At 46.0% G+C, this 23,775-nt stretch overlaps 1 protein-coding gene and 2 pseudogenes across 9 annotated transcripts in view; 2 read left to right on the forward strand and 1 right to left on the reverse strand.

The window, feature by feature from the left end:
• The window catches only part of ELP6 (elongator acetyltransferase complex subunit 6), a 44,364-nt gene that overhangs the window by 13,864 nt on the left and 6,725 nt on the right, over window positions 1-23,775 (forward strand). For 4 of the 9 annotated variants that reach the window (XM_074403950.1, XM_039477666.2, XM_003926288.2 and 1 more), the window contains 3 exons: window positions 2,401-2,602; window positions 7,194-7,340; window positions 9,300-15,152. The exons of 1 other annotated variant lie outside the window; for it this stretch is intronic. In XM_074403950.1, coding sequence (XP_074260051.1) covers window positions 2,401-2,602; window positions 7,194-7,340; window positions 9,300-9,428 — 478 coding nt within the window. In that variant the 3' untranslated portion in view covers window positions 9,429-15,152. Of the gene's footprint in view, window positions 1-2,400; window positions 2,603-7,193; window positions 7,341-9,299; window positions 15,153-23,775 lie in introns of those variants that run through there. 4 more of the 9 variants (XM_074403951.1, XM_074403948.1, XM_074403947.1 and 1 more) reach the window with 3 other exon arrangements.
• Window positions 3,825-6,001, reverse strand: LOC120367177 (bolA-like protein 2 pseudogene; annotated as a pseudogene).
• LOC120367252 (U7 small nuclear RNA) lies at window positions 20,806-20,859 on the forward strand (annotated as a pseudogene).

A 23,775-nucleotide genomic window follows, 5' to 3' on the forward strand; every position in this document is an offset into this window, starting at 1 on the left:
TGTGCAGGAGGATAGAACTGGTTTCACGAGTCAGACACTTCATCTGGTGTTGCAGCATCATCAAATGCTGGCTCTTATCATGGGGCTGAAAGTGGACATTGTCCCAAAAGCTCTAGAGAGGATCATTTGCTGGAAGGATGGCAGAACGATATGCTTCACTGTGTTTTCCAGCCCCAGCTTAGAGCCTAGCATGGGCCCGCGCTCTGTGTTTGGCTTGATACAGGAGTCAGCAAACTATGGGCTATGAGTCAGCTGCCTGTTTTTGTAAATACATTTGTTTTGTTTGTATTTTTAAAAAATATTTTGTCTTTTTAAAAATTCTTTATTTTTATTTTTTGTAAATGAAATTTTATTGGAATACAGCCACATTCATTTGTTTGCATGTTGTCCCTGGCTGTTTTTACACTACAGAAACAAATAGAGTTGAGCGGTTGGGACCATATGACCTACAAGGCTAAAATATTTACTCTCTGGACATTTAAGAAAAAATTTGTTCCCTGGTTTGTTATTCAACAACACAGGCCTGAGATTGGTTTTCCTGCTTTTCCTCCTTTCTGAACATTGGTTTTCCTGCTTTTCCTCCTTTCTGAACATTGGCTACAAACATAGCTTTTGAAGATTCTGGAACTTCCCCCCACTGCCTCATCCCTCAGACACACACAGCCTTGTGTGGTACTATGAGGTCATGCTTCCTGACCGTGACCTCACACATACCTCTTAGCACCTTTGACCTGGGGATTCCTTTTGAAGGTAGGGGCTGGTTACACCTCCTCCTAAGGCATGGGAGGATGTCCTCATTGTTAGTGAAGTTAACCCAGTGCAAGGGACTCATCCCTGGAGCATACGGCAGTGGGCCCTGAGCTCTGTTCCTCCACTCATTGCTGAGAAATGATTGGGATAGTCACTGGAGAAGATGGAGATGGGCAAGTTGGCTCGTGTCAGAAACAAGTCAAATCTGTTACCTATACAAAAGCCTTTAGGCCACTGCCACTCACCATCAGGGCACCTGAGTTGCTATTTAACTTCCTATTTTCATTATTTCTTTGAGACAAGGTTCAAAGGTTCTAGCCTGCTCTGTTGTCCAGGCTAGAGTGCAGTGGTGCAAACACAGCTCACTGCAGTCTTGACCTCCTGGGCTCAGCCACTCCTCTCATCTCAGCCTCCCAAGTAGCTGGGACTACAGGGTCATGCCACCAGCCCGGCTAATTAAAAAATTTTTTTTTTTTTTAGCCGGGCGCGGTGGCTCAAGCCTGTAATCCCAGCACTTTGGGAGGCTGAGGCGGGTGGATCACAAGGTCAAGAGATCGAGACCATCCTGGTCAACATAGTGAAACCCCGTCTCTACTAAAAATACAAAAAAAAAAAATAGCTGGGCATGGTGGTGCGTGCCTGTAATCCCAGCTACTCAGGAGGCTGAGGCAGGAGAATTGCCTGAACCCAGGAGGCGGAGGTTGCGGTGAGCCGAGATCGCGCCATTGCACTCCAGCCTGGGTAACAAGAGCGAAACTCCGTCTCAAAAAAAAAAAAAAAAAAAAAAATTTTTTTTGTAGGGACATGGTCCCATTTTGTTGCCTAGGCTGTTCTTGAACTCCTGGGCTCAAATGATCCTCCCGCCTTGGCCTCCCAAAGTGCTGGGATTACAAGGTGTGATCTACTGTGCCCGCCCTGTTTAAGCTCCTGGGAAGGCTTCTGCCTGCGCAGTCCACGTTGATCTTCCAGGTGCCTTAAGCTCTTAGGTTGAGAGGCTTTATGGAGTCTCTCTTTTTTTACTTCAGAAGTCAAATACAAATGGCTAGGATGGAGTCTCTCTCTTTTTTTTTTTTTTTTTTGAGACAGTCTCATTCTGTTGCCCAGGCTGGAGTGCAGTGGTGTGATCTCAGTCTTGGCTCACTGCAACCTCCACCTCCCAGGTTCAAGCGATTCTCATGCCTTAGCCTCCCAGGTAGCTGGGATTACAGGTGCATGCTACCATGCCTGGCTAATTTTTGTATTTTTTGTAGAGACGGGGTTTCACCATGTTGGCCAGGCTGGTCTTGAACTCCTGACCTCAAGCGATGCGCCCACCTCAGCCTCCCAAAGTGCTGGGATTACAGGCGTGAGCCACCGTACCTGGCTGTGTATGATGTCTCTCCAGGGCCCTAGGAGCTGATTATTTTTGTGTCACCCAGTTTCTGTCACAGTGCTTTATACCTAGTAGGCCTCAGGAAGTATTTGAATTGGAGTAAAATTATTCCTGTACATGTGCATGTCTTTTCTTTCTAATCAGATCATGAACTCTTTGTTGCCAAGAATTGTGATACAGTTCTTTATCTCCCGTAGCCCTCTTCTGTGGTGCTACTTGTCCTCGTTAAACATCTGTGGAGAGGGTAAAGTCTGGTAACTTTTGTCCTGTCTCTCCAGGGAGGCCAATGCTGGGAACTTGAAACCATTGTTTGAGTTTGTACGGGAGGCCCTGAAGCCAGTAGACAGTGGAGAGGCTGGGTGGACCTACCCGGTGCTGCTGGTGGACGACCTCAGTGTGCTCCTGAGCCTGGGCCTGGGGGCGGTGGCTGTGCTGGACTTTATTCACTACTGTAGAGTCACCGTGTGCTGGGAACTAAAGGTACTAATGGAACTGCCTTCTGTGCGCCCACCTGTGACCTCTAGGAGCTCAGACAGGTCCAGACTCACTTGGTGTGATCTTCTTTGCTTGGAGTTTTGGCTTTACTCTGGAGGCCCAGAAAGCTTGTACTCCAGCCACCCTGCTTTCCCTTACCTGCCGTTGCTGAAAGTAAAGCACCCCCAAAGTAAAGTGATGATGAACATTGCATCAGTGGGCTGGTCACATATGGCACCACTGCAGTCCCAGGTCTGCCACACATAGCCTGTGTGTCCTGGGACAAGTTATTACTGTCCCTGAGTGTATTTTATAGATCCGCTAAGTTAATGAGTATGAGCTACTTTAAAAATTATAAAGGGCAATACAAGCATAGGATATACAACATTACCTTTATTATCAAGCTAGGAGGGACAAACAGATTTTCCCATAATAGAGGTTTTGGAGTTTTTGTTTTCTTTTTTTTTCTTTTTTTTTTTTTTTTTGAGACAGAGTGTCGCTCTTGTTACCCAGGCTGGAGTGCAATGGCACGATCTCGGCTCACCGCAACCTCCGCCTCCTGGGTTCAAGCAGTTCTCCTGCCTCAGCCTCCTGAGTAGCTGGGACTACAGGCACGCGCCACCATGCCCAGCTAATTTTTTGCATTTTTAGTAGAGACGGGGTTTCACTATGTTGACCAGGATGGTCTCGATCTCTCGACCTCGTGATCTACCCGCCTCGGCCTCCCAAAGTGCTGGGATTACAGGCTTGAGCCACCGTGCCCGGCCGGAGTTTTTGTTTTCTTTTGACTAGTCAGGTGAAGCAGTGGGAGCAGAGAAGGAACAAAGAAATCTGTAACTGGTTGTGATCAATTAGATGTAAATACTACTGCACTCACAGCCATCATAGAGTTTTAACAATTGTAATAGGCCAATCAGTAAAATAGGAATAACTATGTCCGAGCAAGTTGTATGGAAAGCACCACACTCTGAAATCTTGATTGTGAGTCCTTTATTGCCAGCGACCAAGAGTCAGCTCACGCTCAAAATCTCTCGGCCCCAAGGAAGGGATTTGATTTCCTTTTATATGTTGCTCAGGGTGAGGGGGGCAAAGCGGAATTTTACAGAAGCAGAATAAGCAAGTTAGGAAAGGAGGCTCCCATGATTTTTGATTAACTAAGGAGGGTATACACAAGCGGTTCTCATGATTGCTGGTTACCAAGGGGGCGCATTCAGTACTTACCGTACAATCAGTCAAGGGGGTATTCACAATAGCAAGTGGGCTTGTCAAGCAGGATATGGTTACAACGGTTATATGTTTCTATAGTTCTAAGCACAACATGACGCAGCACAGTGTAGTCCAGGTATACATTCAAGGGAGAAATGGCTGGGGGAGGAAGCCAAGATGGAGTCAGTCAGGTTCACATCTAAGTTGGAGTTAGTTTGGTTCATCTCATGACTGTGGTGGCTACCTCACAGGTACCTGATTGCAAGAGTGAAGTGAGATGAAGCTTTTAACATGCCAGCGTGGTGTCTGGCCCACGGTAGCCATTTGTCAGTGTGCAGTGGTGCAGCTGGCAGGAACGTGTGGATATTGGCATGGTGTGGTCAGGCTGAGCATGCAGAACAGTGGGAGAGATAAGCTAACTGAGTTAGCCAGGCGTGCGGGTATCCAACAGTGTGTGTTGAACACCTGTGTTCAAAGTCCTGCCTGGAAGAAGCTGTCCTGGCTATGGTTGCAGAGCAAGGAGCCAGGGTAATGCAGAAAGAATGGGAGGAGGAGGAACTGTCAGGAGTGTGGAAGGCACAGTCTGGATTGTGGGGTGACAGTAAGTAGCCAAAGCTACCTTCCACGTCCCAGCTGGGTCTTTGACCTGCTACTACCTTCTTTTTGTACGAATACTTTTTTTAGTTGAAAAAGTAAAACTTGGCTGGGTGCGGTGCCCACACCTGTAATCCCAGCACTTTGGGATGCTGAGGTGGGTGGATCACAAGGTCAGGAGTTTGAGACCAGCCTGGCCAACATGGTGAAACCCTGTCCCTACTAAAAATACAAAAAATAGCTAGGTGTAGTGGTGGGCGCCTGTAATCCCAGCTACTTGGGAGGCTGAGGCAGGAGAATTGGTGGAACCCAGGAGACGGAGCTTGCAGTAAGCTGAGATCACGCTGGTGCACTTCAGCCCGGGTGACAGAGCAAGACTTCATCTCAAAAAAAAAAAAAAAAAAGAAAGAGTAAAACTTGGGCATAGCTTAAAAAGAAAAAAAAAGAAGAAAGAAGGAACAGAGGAACAGTATAAAGCGTACTTTAGCAAAAAGTGCTGCTGTCTCTCTCCTTCCCTCCAGCGTGTATCCTTCCAGCCAGTCTGTACAATTATGCACTTATTTGTGTTTTTTCTTTTCTTTTCTTTTCTTTTTTTTTTTTTGACTTTTTGTAAAGACTTGGTCTCACTATGTTGACTAGGCTGATCTTGAACTCCTGGGCTCAGGTGATCCTCCTGCCTTGGCCTCTCAAAGTATATACACATATTTGTCTCCCTGCATTTTTCTTCATATTACTGGTAACCTGGTATCCACACTGTTTGCTACTTTTTTTTTTTTTTTTTTTGAGACGGAGTTTTGCTCTTGTTACCCAGGCTGGAGTGCAATGGCACGATCTCGGCTCACCGCAACCTCCGCCTCCTGGGCTCAGGCAATTCTCCTGCCTCAGCCTCCTGAGTAGCTGGGATTACAGGCACGAGCCATCATGCCCAGCTCATTTTTTTGTATTTTTAGTAGAGACGGGGTTTCACCATGTTGACCAGGATAGTCTCGATCTCTTGACCTCGTGATCCACCCGCCTCGGCCTCCCAAAGTGCTGGGATTACAGGCTTGAGCCACCGTGCCCGGCTTTTTTTTTTTTTTTTTTTTTTTTTAAATTGCATTTTAGGTTTTGGGGTACATGTGAAGAACATGCAAGATTGTTGTTTTTTTTTTGTTTGCTACTTTTTAAAAAAAAATTTAGTAATACACAATATATTTTGTTTTCATTTTGTAATACACAGTATATTTCATTTAGTAATATGCAGTATATATGATCCGTTGCCCCAAAATAACACATGGATCTGCTTCATTCTTTTTACTTTTTTTTTTCTGATCCTGATTTATAATTTACCGACTGTGCAGGAGCCAGTCCCTCGTTTCTGCCGCTCAAAGGCCTACTGCTCTGGGGTCAGGGTTTTCTGCTCAAAGGCATAAATGTGCGGGAGCCTCCGGCCAGGCACACATTCACCCGCCATTGTCTCTGAAGCAGCAGCTTCCCCTCGAACTTGGCCCACACCACCAGGACTCAGAAGCTGCGTGCACAACGTTTTAGGGTCACGTCCTCCACCTCCACCTCCAGGTCCTGCTGCAGCTTTCCCTGGAGGTATTCGGCGGAGATGAGTTTCATGACAGCAGTCCAACTGGGGCCACAGCCCAGCAGGGACAGAGCCCCAGCTCAGACCCCAGCCACGCTGCTTTGCACCCCTACAAGAGCCACTTACTGTTTTTCTTTTTTATTACTATTCTTTTTTTTTTTTTTGAGACAGAGTTTTGCTCTTCTTGCTCAGGATGGAGTGCAGTGGCCCAATCTCTGCCTCCCAGGTTGAAGCAATTCTCCTGCCTCAGCCTCCCAAGTAGCTGGGATTACAGGTACCCGCCACCATGCCTGGCAAATTTTTAAAAATTTTTTTTTTTTTTTTTTTTTTTTTTTTTGAGACAGAGTTTCGCCCTTGTTACCCAGGCTGGAGTGCAATGGCGCGATCTCGGCTCACCGCAACCTCCGCCTCCTGGGCTCAGGCAATTCTCCTGCCTCAGCCTCCTGAGTAGCTGGGATTACAGGCACGTGCCACCATGTCCAGCTAATTTTTTGCACTTTTAGTAGAGACGGGGTTTCACTATGTTGACCAGGATGGTCTCGATCTCTCGACCTCGTGATCCACCCGCCTCGGCCTCCCAAAGTGCTGGGATTACAGGCTTGAGCCACCGCGCCCGGCGCAAAAATATTTTTAATAGAGACAGGGTTTTACCATGTTGGTCAGGCTGGTCTCCAGCTCCTGACCTCTGGTGATCCACCCACCTTGGCCTTCCAAAGTGGTGAGATGACAGCTGTGAGCCATCATGCCCGGCCTTGTCTTTGTGCTCCCCGTACACCTTATGCTTCCCTCCCCCTTGGCCTTATCATCCTGTATTGTCAGCATCTGTCTGTCTCCAGGGCTCATATCTCTCACCCGTTATTCCTACTGTGGGATCTTGTACACTGAGTATTCAGGAACTGTCGACTGAATGAATAGGTGCCTAGCAGGATGGTGACACTTTAGTAATATTCAGGAATTCAGGAGAGGAGCTAATTTTGAAGACTGCAGGGTGAGCTTGGTTTAGATGAAGTGAGCTGAAAATATAGGTTGGCTCTGATGGTGAAATTGTCCAGTAGATGACTGGAATTAGGGTCTGGGAGCCCAGGTAGGGGCTGGTGGTAGCAGCAGCAGGGAGAATGACCCGTGAGGATGTTCAGGGGAGTGGAGGCAATGAGAGGCTGGTGCTCCCTGACTCTGGGTGTCCCTTCCAGTAAGGACCAGGTTTCCATCTTGTATCTGCTGCAGGGAAACATTGTGGTCCTTGTGCACGACAGTGGAGATGTGGAGGATGAGGAGAATGACATCCTGCTGAATGGCCTCAGTCATCAGAGCCACCTGATCCTGCGGGCTGAGGGCCTGGCCACTGGCTTCTGCAGGGATGTGCATGGGCAGGTATGCAGGGACCCACGGCAACCGGCTGCTTGCCCGTGTACCTATGATTCGCGACTGCATAAGGGAGAGTAGGGCCTGAGGGACTGTCTGGTTGGGACTGAACTTTAGGTGGAAGGGAAACATTGGAAATTGTGAGACTTCAGGTCAGAGATCTGCTCAAGACGGTGCTTAGCCTCATGGACCAGCACACATTTTTCCATGGGAGTCCCATTTGTGACCAAAGTGGAGCACTCTTAAAGAGGAGACAGTTGTCTAGAGTGGAATGCAGGGGCATGCCATCAAATAACAGCAAAATTTCTCTGCAGTACTGCAGCAGGCATTGTCCATTGAGGTCAACACTGTTCATTTAAAAATAATGACCAGGGGCCAGGTGCAGTGGCTCATGCCTGTAATCCCAGCACTTCGGGAGGCTGAGGCAGGCGGATCGCTTGAGGTCAGGAGTTCGAGACCAGCCTGGCCAACATGGTGAAACCCCATCTCTAATAAAAATACTAAAGTAGTCCCAGCTACTTGGGAGGCTGAGGCACAAGAATCGCTTGAACCTGGGAGGTACAGGTTGCAGTGAGCCGAGATTGCGCCATTGCACTCCAGCCCCGGTGACAGAGCGAGACTTCATCTCAAACAAACAAACAAAAACAGGTATCTAGTCTTCCTGGGCCTCTGCATTGAATGTACAAATTCTAATGTGGTTTTGTTTCTTTTTTTGATATGGAGTCTTGCTCTGTCTCCCAGGTAGCTTGAGTACAATAGCGTGATCTCAGCTCACTGCAGCCTCCGCCTCCCAGGTTCAAGTGATTCTTCTGCCTCAGCCTCCTGGGTAGTTGGGATTTTAGGCGTGTGCTACCATGCCTGGCTCATGTTTTTGTATTCTTAGTAGAGACAGGGTTTCACCATGTTGGTCAGGCTGGTCTCGAACTCCTGACCTTGTGATCTGCCCGCCTCGGCCTCCCAAAGTGCTGGGATTACAAGCATAAACCACTGTGCCTGACTTCTAATGTGATTTTCAAAATTAGTCTAGCCCACAAATACAAAACCATGCTTAGAAAAAAGAACTAAGGAGCTGGGTGCGGTGGCACATGCATGTAACTCCAGCACTTTGGGTGGCAGAGGTGGTGGATCACTGGAGGTCAGAAGTTCACCACCAGCCTGACTAACATGGTGAAACCCTGTCTCTACTAAAAACACACACAAAAAATTAGCCGGGCTTGGTGGCACATGCCTGTAATCCACGCTACTTAGGAGGCTGAAACAGGAGAATCGCTTGTACCTGGGAGGCAGAAGCTGCAGTGAGCCGAGATCAAGCCATTGCACTCCAACCTGGGCAACAAGAGCAAAACTCCATCTTAAAAAAAAGAAAAAAAAGAACAGCCAGGTGCGGTAGTTCACGCCTGTAATCCCAGCACTTTGGGAGGCCAAGGTGGGCAGATTACCTAAGGTTAGAGTTCCAAACCAGCCTGGGCAATATAGTGAAACCCCGCTTCTACTAAAAATATGAAAATTAGCGGGGCCTGGTGGCACACGTCTGTAATCCAGCTACTTGGGAGGCTGAGGCAGGAGATTTACTTGAACCCTGGAGGTGGATGTTGCAGTGAGCCAAGATTGTTTCACTGCACTCCAGCCTGGGCAATGGAGTGAGACTCTGCTTCAAAAAAAATAATAATAATAACATAAAAATAAGGGTCTTTCTCTGAAAGACTTTTTCCTTCCTTCTCCTTTTTCTTCTCTTTCACATTTTCTGTATTGAGCAAATATGACTATTGTAATGAAGGGGAAACTCTTTATTTGTAGTTAGCTGGTGATAGGCTTTATTTTACAAGTTGGCCCCATTACTGGATGGCACGTCTGACTGTGATCTCATAGAGGCCTCAGCTGGAGATCACAGAGAAGGCAGGGCGGGGTTCCCAGTAGAGCAGGTTCCCAAGGTGGCTGCCCCTCTTTCATTCCTCTCTGTCTCTGTAGCTGAGGATCCTGTGGAGGAGACCATCGCAGTCCACATCTCAGCGGGATCAGAGCCTCACTTACCAGTATAAGATACAGGACAGAAGCGTGTCCTTTTTTGCCAAAGGAATGTCTCCTGCTGTTCTGTGATCTGATTTCGGAGCAGCTGAAGCTACATGGGACTGTTTTTGGACGTGGAAGGTAGCACAACCTAGCAAGAGGTTCTCTTCTGTAGTAGTATTTCGGGCTGGACTGGTGACTCCACAGTGACCAGGGAGAGTTGAATGCTGCAGTGATGGCATACCTTGGCTATTCTGGGCCCTGTTCGGAAAACACAAGGGACCATGATCCTACTTCTGCTGAGGGAGAGGCTGGATGCTAGACCCCAGCGAATGGGGTCCTTTGGAGCCTTTGTTTAAATATGCCTTAATCCCAGCTGCCTATTTTTGGTTGATGTGCATTTCAAAGCCAAAGTGGGTATAAATGCGCCAGCCAGGAAATAATCCCGGATGGCAGGTATGCAAGGTGACAACTGGGACAGTCATGGCTGGAATAAAGTACGTTTCCACATTGGGGCTTCCTGTGGGTTGTCTTGTTCAATTTCCATCCTGGAAAGGTACTTTCCTTTTCCCTTTGAGTCCAGTGAGGAAACAGACCTAGAGAGGTTTGGGAGCGCACAGGTGCACAGAGGGCTGTAGTTACCTGCGCCTCACAGTCCATACTTGCTGACTGATAGTTATGGAACTCAGACGCCAGCTTCTTCAGTTTCTGTGGTGCCTTGCCTTTATGCCAACAAATCCTAGCCATCAAGGGCCTGGCACCAGGGCCTTGGCCACATGAGGCCCTGTGTAGGTGCAGGTGTGTATGGCCTTGGTGAGAGGGGTAAGGGATATTCTTGCTGCCAGGCAGGTGGGGCCTTGGTGAGGAGCTGGTGCCTCCCTCACCTGTGAAGACTGCAGGAGGTGAACACTTGTTCCTGGATCCTGTAGATGACAATTAGTCCCACTCAGCCCCTCAGTTGAGGTCACCTCAAGAGTAGACACTAAGTGTATTCTCTTAAAATGGGTGCTTTTTTGGTATATAAATTATGCTACAATGAATTTTTATCTTAAAGAAAATGAAAAAATAATACTATTTTGCTGTATACTAAGGAACTTGCATAGCTGTTTTCTTCTCTTTTTTTTTATTTTTGAGATGGAATCTCACTCTGTTGCCCTAGCTGGAGTACCGTGGCATGATCTCAGCTCACCACAACCTCCACCTTCCAGATTCAAGCTATTCTCCTGCCTCACCCTCCCAAGTAGCTGAGATTATAGGCACATGCCACTGTCCCCAGCTAATTTTTGTATTTTTAGTAGAGACGGGGTTTTGCCATATTGGCCAGGCTGGTCTTGCACTCCTGACCTCTGGTGATCCACCTGCCTCAGCCTCCCAAAGTGCTGGGATTACAGGCATGAGCCACTGCACCTGGCCTCTTCTCTTTTTTTTTTTCTTTTTTCTTTCTTTTTTTTTTTGAGACATGGTCTCGCTCTGTTGCTCAGGCTGGACTCCAGTGGTGTGATCATAGCTTACTGCAACCACGACCCTCTGGGCTCAAGGGCTGTGGCACCCAGTCTCCCAAGTAGCTGGGATTACAGGTGCATGTCGCCATGCCCAGCTCATATCTGTTGTTTAATTTTAACTTTTTACATTTTTAGTCTTTGGGAAAAATTTACCACACTTCTCTTCAAATCATACAATTGTATATGTTATCCCTCTGAAACAGTAAGCTGCTTTTATTCTCAAAATATTGTAGACCTGATAGAATATTTGAAAGTTATAAGTGCAATTAAGAGAAAGTAGCTATTAAAAAATCTAACCTAATGATTCTTTCATTAAGACTTCAGTACTTATGCAAACTTTATTTGAGCTACAGTTTTGAATGGGCAAGGCACCATTTTTTACATGACGTAAATGTTGCTAGCATGTTTCTTCACTTAGTTTTATAAATGCTTTCACTAATTTTTTTTTTTTTGAGACAGATTCTCTCTCTCTGTTGCCCAGGCTGGAGTGCAGTGTGGCACTTCTTAGCTCACCTGAATTCCAAGTGATCCTCCCACCTCAGCATCCTGAGTAGCTGGTACTACAGGTGCCCACCACCATGTCTGGCTAATTAAAAATTTTTTTTTGTAGAGGCAGGTGTCACTTTGCTGCCCAGGGTAGTCTTAAACTCCTGGACTCAGGAGATCCTCTCACCTCAGACTACCGTCAAATATTTTAGTTTAATAGCTATTCAGCTTTTTTTTTTTTTTTTTTTTTTTTTTTTTTTTGAGATAGAGTTTTGCTCTCCTTACCCAGGCTGGAGTGCAATGGCATGATCTCGGCTCACCGCAACCTCCGCCTCCTGGGTTCAGGCAATTATCCCGCCTCAGCTTCCTTAGTAGCTGGTATTACAGGTGTGTGCCACCATGCCCAGCTAATTTTTTGTATTTTTAGTAGAGATGGGGTTTCACCATGTTGACCAGGGTGGTCTCGATCTCTTGACCTCGTGATCCACCTGCCTCAGCCTCCCAAAGTGCTGGGATTACAGGCTTGAGCCACTGCACCCGGCGCTATTCAGCGTTTTATGCCATCATTGTATTCTAGTTTGTTTAGTTATCCTCTAGGCATATAGGTTCTGGTTTTTACTGTTATCAGTTATGCTGTTATAAATGTTATATACTCTCCCTTTTGAGGGTGGGGACAAGAACTTGTTTTTTTAGAACCTGGCAAACCAGGTCACTGGCAGAGCTCGTAGAAATTAAGTTCTGGAGGAGAAGACAGGCAATTAGCAGAATTGACAAGTGACATATTTTTTTTTTTGAGACCGAGTTTCGCTCTTGTTACCCAGGCTGGAGTGCAATGGCACGATCTCGGCTCACCGCAACCTCCGCCTCCTGGGTTCAGGCAATTCTCCTGCCTCAGCCTCCTGAGTAGCTGGGATTACAGGCACGCACCACCATGCCCAGCTAATTTTTTTGTATTTTTAGTAGAGACGGGGTTTCACCATGTTGACCAGGATGGTCTCTATCTCTTGACCTTGTGATCCACCTGCCTCGGGCTCCCAAAGTGCTGGGATTACAGGCTTAAGCCACCATGCCCGGCGACAAGTGACATATTGAACTTAGACCATGATAAGTGCTGTAAATAAACCAGCGAAGGGGCCTGTGAGAAGGGAGGAGTGATTACGTTTTACAGTCTGTTACCGATAATGGAATTACTGAATTACAGCGTGAACTGGCCCTGGCACATTAGCAGGTTGTTCTTCAGAATGAGGGATCCAGTTCACAGTGATACAGAGCTGAGGCAGGCAGATCACCTGAGGTCAGTAGTTTGAGACCAGCCTGGCCAATATGGTGAAACCCCATCTCTACTAAAAATACGAAAATAGCCAGGCATGGTGGCATACGCCTGAAATCCCAGCTACTCAGGAGGCCATGGCAGAAGAATTGCTTCAACCCAGGAGGTGGAAGCTGTGGTGAGCTGAGATTGTGCCACTGCACTCTAGCCTGGTAGCCTGAGTGACAGAGCAAGACACTGTCTCAAAAAAAAAAAAAAAAAGAAAAGAAAAGAAAAGAAATTCTTTACACAGCAGCAAGGAAAGAAAAGAAAAAAAAAAAAAAACAACACAACGAGATACCACTATATAGCCACTAAAATGGCTGTATCAAAAAGACTGACAGTAACTAGAACTGGCAAGGATGTGAGGAAATTGGAACCCTCATACGTTGCTAGTGGGAATGGAAACAGTGTAGCCACTTTGGAAAATAGTTTGGTATTTCTCAAAGTGTTAAACCTAGGCTGGGTGCAGTGACTCAAGCCTGTAATTCCAGCACTTTGGGAGGCCAAGGTTGATGGATCACTTGAGACCAGGAGTTTGAGACAGCAGCCTGGCCAACAGGGTGAAACACCATCTCTACTAAAAATGCAGAAAATTAGCTGGGTGTGTTGGCACACACCTGTAATCCCAGCTACTCAGGAGGCTAAGGCATGAGAATCGCTTGAACTCCAGACTGTGTGACAGAGGAAGACCCTGTCTTAAAATAAATAAATAAAGGCTTACTATATGACTGAACCATTCAATTCATAGCTATCTACCCAAAGGAAATGAAAACATGGACCAGCCACGGTGGCTCACACCTGTAATCCCAGCAATTTGGGAGGCTGAGGTGGGCAAATCACAAGGTCAGAAGATCGAGACCAGCCTGGCTAACACGGTGAAACCCCGTCTCTACTGAAAATACAAAAAACTAGCTAGGTGTGGTGGCACACGCCTGTAATCCCTGCTACGTGGGAGGCTAAGACAGGAGAATCACTTGAACCTGGGAGGCAGAGGTTGCAGTGAGCCGAGATGGTGCCGCTATACTCCAGCCTGGGTGACAGAGTGAGACTCTCCAGCCTGGGTGACAGAGTGAGACTCTGTCTCAAAAAAAGAAAAGAAATGAAAACAGTTCTACATAAACTCTTGTGTGATGACAAAAGTGACTCCATCTTCGATGCTAATCTGCCATGTTGACCTCAGATTGACCCCAGTCCTGTGAATGCCTCCTGATTCCTTGTTTATTTACTGTCTTTAATGCAAGAACATGTACTCACAATATATCCTGCCTTTAGGATGGCAACCTTGATGTTACTGCGCAGCTCTTTCTGGCCTGCTCTGGTGGGTTGCCTTTCATTATCTCTATAGAGCACACACCCCTTTTCCTATGGTATATAAGCTCCGGGTCTGGGGAATAATGTTGCGGCGATCTACCTGACTTATTGCTGACCATGCTTCTGTTCGTAAGTTTCCTAATCAGTTGCCCTCTGCTGATAAACTGGATTTGTCTGTCTTGTTCTTTGGTTTCTCAGCTCCTTTTGCATTTGGGGGTCATTTTGCACATATGGCCCTTTCATGGAATAACTTGTGTGTGAATATTCACAGTAGTGTTTATTTTTATAACCGAAAAGTGGAAAAAAATCCAAATGTCCGCCTGCCATGGTGGCTTATGCCTGTAATCCCAGCACTTTGGAAGACTGAGGCAGGCAGATCATGAGGTCAGGAGATGGAGACCATCCTGGCTAACATGGTGAAACCCATATCTTCTAAAAATACAAAAAACTAGCCAGGTGTGGTGGCGGGTGCCTGTAATATCAGCTACTTGGGAGGCTGAGGCAGGAGAATCACTTGAACCTGGGAGGCAGAGGTTGCAGTGAGCCAAGATTTTGCCAGTGCACACCAGCCTGGGAAACAGAGCAAGACTCTATCTCAAAAACAAAAATTCAAATGATGATAAAAATCAACTGATAATAAAAATGTAGTGTATCTGGATTAGCCAGGTGTGGTGGCTTACACCTGTAATCCCAGCACTTTGGGATCCTGAGGCAAGAGGATCACAAGCTCAAGAGTTTGAGACCAGCTTGCCCAATATGGTGAAACACTGTCTACCAAAAATACAAAAATTAGCTGGGTATGGTGGTGAGCGCCCATAGTCCCAGCTACTCGGGAGGGAGCCTGAGGCAGGAGAATCACTTGCACCTGGGAGGTGGAGGTTGCAGTGAACAAAGATCGTGCCACTACACTCCAGCCTGGGTGAGAGAGAGAGACTTTGTCTCAAAAAAAAAAAAAAAAAAAGTAGTATATGCAGTGGAATGTTACTCAGCCGTAAAAAAGGAATTAAAGTACTGATACATTCTGCAACATGGGTGAACCTCAAGAGCATTATGCCAGTCAGGCACATGCCAGCAGTCTCAGCTACTCAGGACACTGGGGCAGGAGGATCAGTTGAGCCCAGGAGTTCAAGGCTGTAATGTGCTGTGATTGTGTCTGTGAATAGCCACTGCACTCCACCCTGGGCAACATAGTGAGACCAAAAACTTACAAAGCCACATACAAAAGATTGGCCACATACAAAAGATTGGCCAGGCACAGTGGCTAACACTTGTAATCCCAGCACTGTGAGAAGCCAAGATGGGCAGATCACTTGAGGTCAGGAGTTAAAGGCCAGCCTGGCCAACATGGGAAACCTGGTCTCTACTAAAAATACAAAAATCAGCTGGGTGTGGTGGCAGGAGCCTATAGTCCTAGCTACTTGTGAGGCTGTGGCAGGAGAATTACTTGAACCCAGGAGGTTTGCAGTGAGCTTAGATTGCGCTACTGCACTCCAGCCTGGGCGACAGAGAAAGACTCCATTTAAGAAAAAAAAAAAAAAAAAGACCATATATTGTATGATTCCATGTATATGAAATGCCTAGAAAAGGCAAGTCTACGTGGGGTGCAGTCGCTTATGCCTGTAATCCCAGCACTTTGGGAGGCTAAGGCAGGTGGATCACAAGGTCAGGAATTCAAGACCTGCTTGGTGGTTCATGCCTGTAATCCCAGCACTTTGGGAGGCCGAGACGGGCAGATCACCTAAGGTCTGGAGTTTGAGACCATCCTCATCAACATGGAGAAACCCTGTCTCTACTAAAAAATAGGAAATTAGCCAGGCATGGTAGCACATGCCTGTAATCCCAGCTACTCAGGAGGCTGAGGCAGGAGAATTGCTTGAAGCTAGGAGGTGGACGTTGCAGTGAGCCAAGATCAAGCCATTGCACTCCAGCCTGAGCAACAAGAGTGAAACTCTGACTCAAAAAAAAGACTAGCCTGGCCAAGATGGTGAAACCCAATCTCTACTAAAAATACAAAAATTAGTTAGGCATGGTGGCATGCTCCTGTGATCCCAGCTACTGAGGAGTCTGAGGCAGGGAATTATTTGAACCCAGGAGGCAGAGGTTGCAGTGAGCTGAGATCATGCCACTGCACTGCAGCCTGGGCAACAGAGCAAGACATTGTCTAAAAAAAAAAAAAAAAAAAAAAAAAAAAAAAGGCACATCTATAGAGATAGATGATAAATTAGTTGTTGCCTGAGGCTGGGAGTGAGAATAGGAAGTAACTCAGTTAAGTTTCATCTTGGGGAGATGATCCAAGATGGCCAAATAGGAACAGCTCTAGAGTGCAGTTCCCAGTGAGAACTCAGAGGGTGAGTGATCACTGCATTTCCAAATGAATTTTTACTGCCCACAGACCAGGAGATTCCTGAGCGGAAAAGCACCACATGTCTCCAGCATGGCTGTTTCAGCTGGCACAGCGGGTCTCCGCACAAAAACTCACACAAACTTGGGCACTGTTTCAACTGGTGCCTGGAACGCTTGGGGGACACAGTAGCCCATTCAACTGAAAAAGAGGGGACTGAAACAGGGAGCCAGGTGATCTGGCTTAGCAGGTCCCACCCCTACAAAGAACAACAATCTGAATGGTCTGTATTAAGAGTTTCACAGCAAGCACAGCTGGAGCCAGGACAGTCTAGTTCTGTCAGGGGAAGGGTGTCCACCATTACTGAGGCAATCCGCCATTACTGAGGCATACCGCCATTACCGAGGCAGTTCTAACTATACCTCTATAAACAAAACCACAAGGAAGTTAACACAGCAGCTGGGCAGAGCCCATGGCAGCTCAGCAATGCCTCTGCTGGCAGACTGTGACTAGGCTACCTCCTTGCTGGGCAAGGCATCTCTGAAAAAAGGCAGCAGCACATCAGGAACTTATAAATAAGGCCTCACCTTCCCAGGACAGAGCACCTGGGAAAAAAAGGCAGTTATGAGTTCCACTGCAGCAGACTTAAACATACCTGCCCAGCAGCTCTGAACAGAACAACGGAGCTCACAGCTGATCACTTGAGCTCCAATAAGGGACAGACTGTCTCCTCAAGCAGCTCCCCGACCTCCATATATCCAAAGAGATACCTCATAGCCACGTGTGGTGGCTCATGCCTGTAATCCCAGCACTTTGGGAGGCCGAGGTGGGTGGATCACGAGGTCAAGAGATCGAGACCATCCTGGTCAACATGGTGAAACCCCATCTCCACTAAAACTACAAAAAATTAGCTGGGCATGGTGGTGCCTGCCTGTAATCCCAGCTACTCAGGAGGCTGAAGCAGGAGAATTGCCTGAACCCAGGAGGCAGAGGTTGCAGTGAGCCGAGATCGCGCCATTGCACTCCAGCTTGGGTAACCAGCGAAACTCCGTCTCAAAAAACAAACAAACAAACAAAAAAAAAACAACTAAGATCAGAGCAGAACTGAAGGAGATAGAGACACAAAAAACCCTTCAAAAAATTAGTGTATCCAGGAGCTTGTTTTTTGAAGATCAACAAAATAGGCCAGTAGCCAGATTAATAGAAAAGAGAGAAGAATCAAAGAGATGCGATAAAAAATGATAAACGGGATATTACCACCAATTCCACAGAAATACAAACTACCATCAGAGATTACTACAAACAACTGTATGCACATAAACCAGTAAACCTGGAGGAAATGGATAAATTCCTGGACACTTGCACCCTCTCAAGCCCAAACCAGGAAGAAGTCGAAACCCTGAATAGACCAATAACAAGGGCTGAAGTTGAGGCAGCAATTAATAGCCTACCAACCAAAAAAAGTCCAGGTCCAGATGGGTTCCCAGCTGAATTCTACCAGACGTACAAAGATGAGCTAGTACCGCTCCTTCTGAAACAATTCCAAACAATCCAAAAAGAGGGAATCCTTCCCAAATCATTTTGTGAGACAAATATCATCCTGATACCAAAACCCAGCAGAGACTCAACAAGAATAGAAAACTTCAGGCCAATATCCATGATGAACATATATGCAAAGATCTTTAGTAAAATACTGGTAAACTGATTGCAACAGCACATCAAAAACTTATCCATCATGATCAAGTAGGCTTCATCCTGGGGATGCAAGGCTGGTTCAACATATGCCAAGTCTATAAACATAATTTACCACATAAACAGAACCAAAGACAAAACCCACATGATTATCTCAATAGATGCAAAGAAGGCCTTTGACAAAATTCAACATCCCTTTATGCTAAAAACTCTCAATAAACTAGGTATTGACAGAATGTATCTCAGAATAATAAAATATGTTTATGACAAACCCACAGCGAGTATCATACTGAATGGGCAAAAAGGGAAGCATTCCCTTTGAAATCTGGCAATAGGCAAGGACGCCCTCTCTCATCACTCCTATTCAATATAGTATTGGAAGTTCTAGCCAGAGCAATCAGGCAAGAAAAAGAAATAAAGGATATTCAATTAGAAAAGGAGGAAGTCAAATTGTCTCTATTTGCAGATGACATTATTGTATATTTAGAAGACCCCATTGTCTCAGCCCAAAATCTGAAGCAACTTCAGCAAAGTCTCAGGATACAAAATCAATGTGTAGAAATCACAAGCATTCCTATACATCAATAACAGACTTAAAGAGAGCCAAATCAAGAATGAACTGCCGCCGGGCGCGGTGGCTCAAGCCTGTAATCACAGCACTTTGGGAGGCCGAGGCGGGTGGATCACGAGGTCAAGAGATCGAGACCATCCTGGTCAACATGGTGAAACCCCGTCTCTACTAAAAATACAAAAAACTAGCTGGGCGTGGTGGCGCGTGCCTGTAATCCCAGCTACTTAGGAGGCTGAGGCAGGAGAATTGCCTGAACCCAGGAGGCGGAGGTTGCGGTGAGCCGAGATCACACCATTGCACTCCAGCCTGGGTAACAAGAGCGAAACTCTGTCTCAAAAAAAAAAAAAAAAAAAAAAAAAAAAAAGAATGAACTGCCATTCACAATTGCTACAAAGAGAATAAAATACCTAGGAATACAACTAACAAAGGATGTAAAGGACCTCTTCAAGGAGAACTACAAGCCACTGCTCAATGAAATAAGAGAGGACACAAGCAGATGGAAAAAACTTCCATGCTCATGATTAGGAAGAATCAATATTGTGAAAATGGCCATACTGCCCAAAGTAATTTATAGATTCTACGCTATCCCCATCAAACTACCTATGACCCTCTTCACAGAACTGGAAAAAACCACCTTAAACTTCATATGGAACCAAAAGAGAGAGCCTGCATAGCCAAGTCAATTCTAAAAAAGAACAAAGCTGGAGGCATCATGCTACCTGACTTCAAACTATACTACAAGCCTATAGTAATCAAAACAGCATGGTACTGGTAGCAAAACAGAGATATAGACCAATGGTACAGAACAGAGGCCTCAGCGGCAATGCCACACATCTACAACCATCTGATCTTTGACAAACCTGACAAAAACAAGCAATGGGGAAAGGATCCCCTGTTTAATAAATGGTGTTGGGAAAACTGGCTAGCCATGTGCAGAAAGCAGAAACGGGACCCCTTCCTGACATCTTACACTAAAATTAACTCCATATGAATTAAGGACTTAAACATAAGACCTAACACCATAAACACCCTAGAAGAAAACCTAGGCAAAACCATTCAGGACATAGGTATAGGCAAGGACTTTATGACTAAAACACCAAAAGCAATGGCAACAAAAGCCAAAATAGACAAATGGGATCTAATTAAACTCTAGAACTTCTGCACAGCAAAAGAAACAATCATTAGAGTGAAGTGGCAACCAGCAGAATGGGAAAAAATTTTTGCCATCCACCTATCTGACAAAGGGCTAATATCCAGAATCTACAAAGAACTAAAACAGATTTATAAGAAAAATCCAACAAACCCATTCAAAAGTGGGCAAAGAATATGAGCAGACACTTTTCAAAAGAAGACATATATGAGGCCAACAAACATGAAAAAATGTTCATCATCACTGGTCATTAGAGAAATGCAAATCGAAAGCAGATTGAGATACCATCTCAAGCCAGTTAAAATGATGATCATTAAAAAATCTGGAGACGGCCGGGCGTGGTGGCTCAGCCTGTAATCCCAGCACTTTGGGAGGCCAAGGCAGGTGGATCACGAGGTCAAGAGATCGAGACCATCCTGGTCAACATGGTGAAACCCCGTCTCTACTAAAAATACAAAAAATCAGCTGGGCGTGGTGGCACGTGCCTGTAATCCCAGCTACTCAGGAGGCTGAGGCAGGAGAATTACCTGAACCCAGGAGGCGGAGGTTGCGGTGAGCCGAGATCACGCCATTGCACTCCAGCCTGGGTAACAAGAGCGAAACTCCGTCTCAAAAAAAAAAAAAATTTCTGGAGACAACATGCTGGAGAGGATGTGGAGAAATAGGAACACTTTTACACTGTTGGTGGGAGTGTAAATTAGTTCAACCATTGTGGAAGACAGTGTGGTGATTCCTCAAGGACCTAGAAATAGAAATTCCATTTGACCCAGCAATCCCATTGCTGGGTATATATCCAAAGAATTATAAATTGTTCTATTATAAAGACACATGCACATGTATGTTTACTGCAGCACTGATTACAATAGCAAAGACCTGGATCCAACCCAAATGCCCATTGATGATAGACTGGACAGGGAAAATGTGGCACATATACACCATGGAATACTATGCAGCCATAAAAAATGATGTATTTGGCCGGGCGTGGTGGCTCATGCCTGTAATCCAAACACTTTGGAAGCCAAGAATGGCGGATCACCTGAGGTCGGGAGTTCAAGACCAGCCTGACCAACATGGTGAAACCCCATCTTAAAAAACAAAAACAGAGTGTTACAGCTCTTTTAGAATTTGTCTAGCAGGCTTTCCGGCAAAAACCCCTTTCAAAACAAACACAAAAACAAAACAACAACAACAAAAAAAACGATGAGTTCGTGTCCTTTGTAGGGACGTGGATGAATCTGGAAACCATCATTCTCAGCAAACTGACACAAGAACAGAAAATCAAACACCGAATGTTCTCACTCATAGGTGGGTGTTGAACAATGAGAACACATGGACACAGGGAGGGGAGCATCACACACTGGGGTCTGTCGGTGGGGAATAGGGCAGGGACAGCAGGGGGTAGGGAGTTGGGAGGGATTTCATGGGGAGAAATGCCAGATATAGGTGATGTGGATGGAGGCAGCAAACCACATTGCCACGTATGTACCTATGCAACAATCCTGTGTGTTCTTCACATGTACCACAGAACCTAAAGTGCAATCAAATATATATAAAAAGAAATAAATGGCTGGGTGTGGTGGTTCATGCCTGTAATCCCAGCACTTTGGGAGGCCGAGGTGGGCGGATAACTTGAGGCCAGGAGTTCAAGATCAGTTTGGCCAACATGGTGAAACCCCGTGTCTATTTAAAAAAAAAAAAGGCCGGGCATGGTGGCTCATGCCTGTAATCCAAGCCCTTTGGAGGCAGGTTGGGAGTTCAAGAACAGCCCGATCAACATCGTGAAACCACGTCTTTAAAAAAAAAAAAAAAAAAAAAAAAAAAAAACTAGGAAAAAAAGAAAAATAATTTTTTTTTTTTTTTTTTTTTTTTTTTTTTGAGACGGAGTTTCGCTCTTGTTACCCAGGCTGGAGTGCAATGGCGCGATCTCGGCTCACCGCAACCTCCGCCGCCTCCTGGGTTCAGGCAGTTCTCCTGCCTCAGCCTCCCGAGTAGCTGGGATTACAGGCACACGCCACCATGCCCAGCTAATTTTTTGTGTTTTTAGTAGAGATGGGGTTTCACCATGTTGACGAGGATGGTCTCGATCTCTTGACCTCGTGATCCACCCGCCTCGGCCTCCCAAAGTGCTGGGATTACAGGCTTGAGCCACCGTGCCCGGCCAGAAAAATAATTTTTTAAGAAAAAGTTTAATCTTGGGGTGATGAAAATGTTCTGTACATTTACTAAATGTCACTGAAATATACACTGGAAAATGGGTTAATTTTATAGTGTTTACATCTATTGAGGTTAGGATCCTGATTTTGCCACTTACAGCTCTTCTGTAGTAACAAACAGCTGTCGAATCCCAGTTGGCTTAAAACAGCAAGCACATTCTTCACTCACATTACATGTCAGAGACCATGGGTCATTTGCTGCAGTTCTGCTCCACGTGGCTTCTCATCCTAGCGTCTGGTCTGAAGGAACAGTCCCAATACAGGACTGTGTTCTTCCGGCCACAGGGAAGAACAAGAGGCTCATTCACACAAGCAATGGCTCTTAAAGCTTCTGCTAGAGCTGGTGTGGGTCATGTTCCCTCATGCTTTATTGGCCAAGGCAGACGATGGAGAGGATGGTGTACTCACCCAGCCGGGAGGCTCCACAGCTGCTGAACGTTGCGTAGTGGGTGCATGTGTATGATCAGCTTACAGAGAAGACAACAGTGAATTAACTGACTATAGTGATCTTAAAAGTGATTGGACATTTCTAGTCCCCAGTTTCTTTTATCTAGAAAAAGGGGAGACAAGAGTGCCCATTTCATGGGGCTTATTGGGGTTGTCAGGATCAATAAGCAATGACATGTAAAGTAGGCCTGGTAACTGGTTTAAGCATTAGCCACTGCTGCTGTTATTTATTTATTCATTTGTTTATTTATTTATTTATTAAGACAGTCTAATTCTGTTGCCCAGGCTGGAATGCAGCAACTCACTGGAGGCTCAGCTCACTGTAGCCTCCGCCTCCTGGGTTCAAGCGATTCTCCTGCCTTAGCTTCCTGAGTAGCTAGCTGAGATCACAGATGCATACCACCATACCTGGCTAATTTTTGCATTTTCACTGGAGATGGGGTTTTCATGTTGACCAGGCTGATCTTGAACTGCTCACCTCGGTTGATCCGCCCACCTCAGCCTCCCAAAGTGCAATGATTACAGGCATGAGCCACCATGCCCAGCTGACTGCTGCTGTTCTTATTGTCTGACAAACTCTTAGACTAGAAGGCCCCACTCAAAATCACATCAGCATCTTCTTTGTGATTCCTCCTCTTTGGTTTCCAACTCCCTTTCCCGAATAGCATTTGGAAGCTACGTGGCAGAAATGCAGGGCTTTGGGATTAATCTGATGCTGCCTCTGCAACACAGCAGCTGTGTAACCTCAGGTAAGTTGTTAGGTTTTTTTTTTTTGAGACAGAGTTTCGCTCTTGTTACCCAGGCTGGAGTGCAATGGCGCGATCTCGGCTCACCGCAACCTCTGCCTCCTGGGTTCAGGTTATTCTCCTGCCTCAGCCTCCTGAGTAGCTGGGATCACAGGCACGCGCCACCATGCCCAGCTAATTTTTTGTATTTCTAGTAGAGACGGGGTTTCACCATGTTGACCAGGATGGTCTTGATCTCTTGACCTCTTGATCCACCCGCCTCAGCCTCCCAAAGTGCTGGGATTACAGGCATGAGCCACCGCGCCTGGCCCATTGTTAGGTTTTTACAACTTAAAATGGGGTTTATCTTACGTGCCTCTAAAGGTCATCACAAGGATTATTTGAGATAAATATATCGTAAAACCTGCCTCTGGCAAGAACCCAACAATCAATAATTGGCTATTATTATGGGCTATTAAGACCTCTGTAATAACCCTTATGTTGCCTATAAGATTTATTTTTTATTTTTATTTTTTTTTTTTATATATTTATTTTATTTTATTTTTTTTGAGACGGAGTTTCGCTCTTGTTACCCAGGCTGGAGTGCAATGGCGCGATCTCGGGTCACCGCAACCTCCGCCTCCTGGGTTCAAGCAATTCTCCTGCCTCAGCCTCCTGAGTAGCTGG

This window comes from Saimiri boliviensis, chromosome 8, assembly GCF_048565385.1.
Source record: "Saimiri boliviensis isolate mSaiBol1 chromosome 8, mSaiBol1.pri, whole genome shotgun sequence".
NCBI lineage: Eukaryota > Metazoa > Chordata > Mammalia > Primates > Cebidae > Saimiri > Saimiri boliviensis.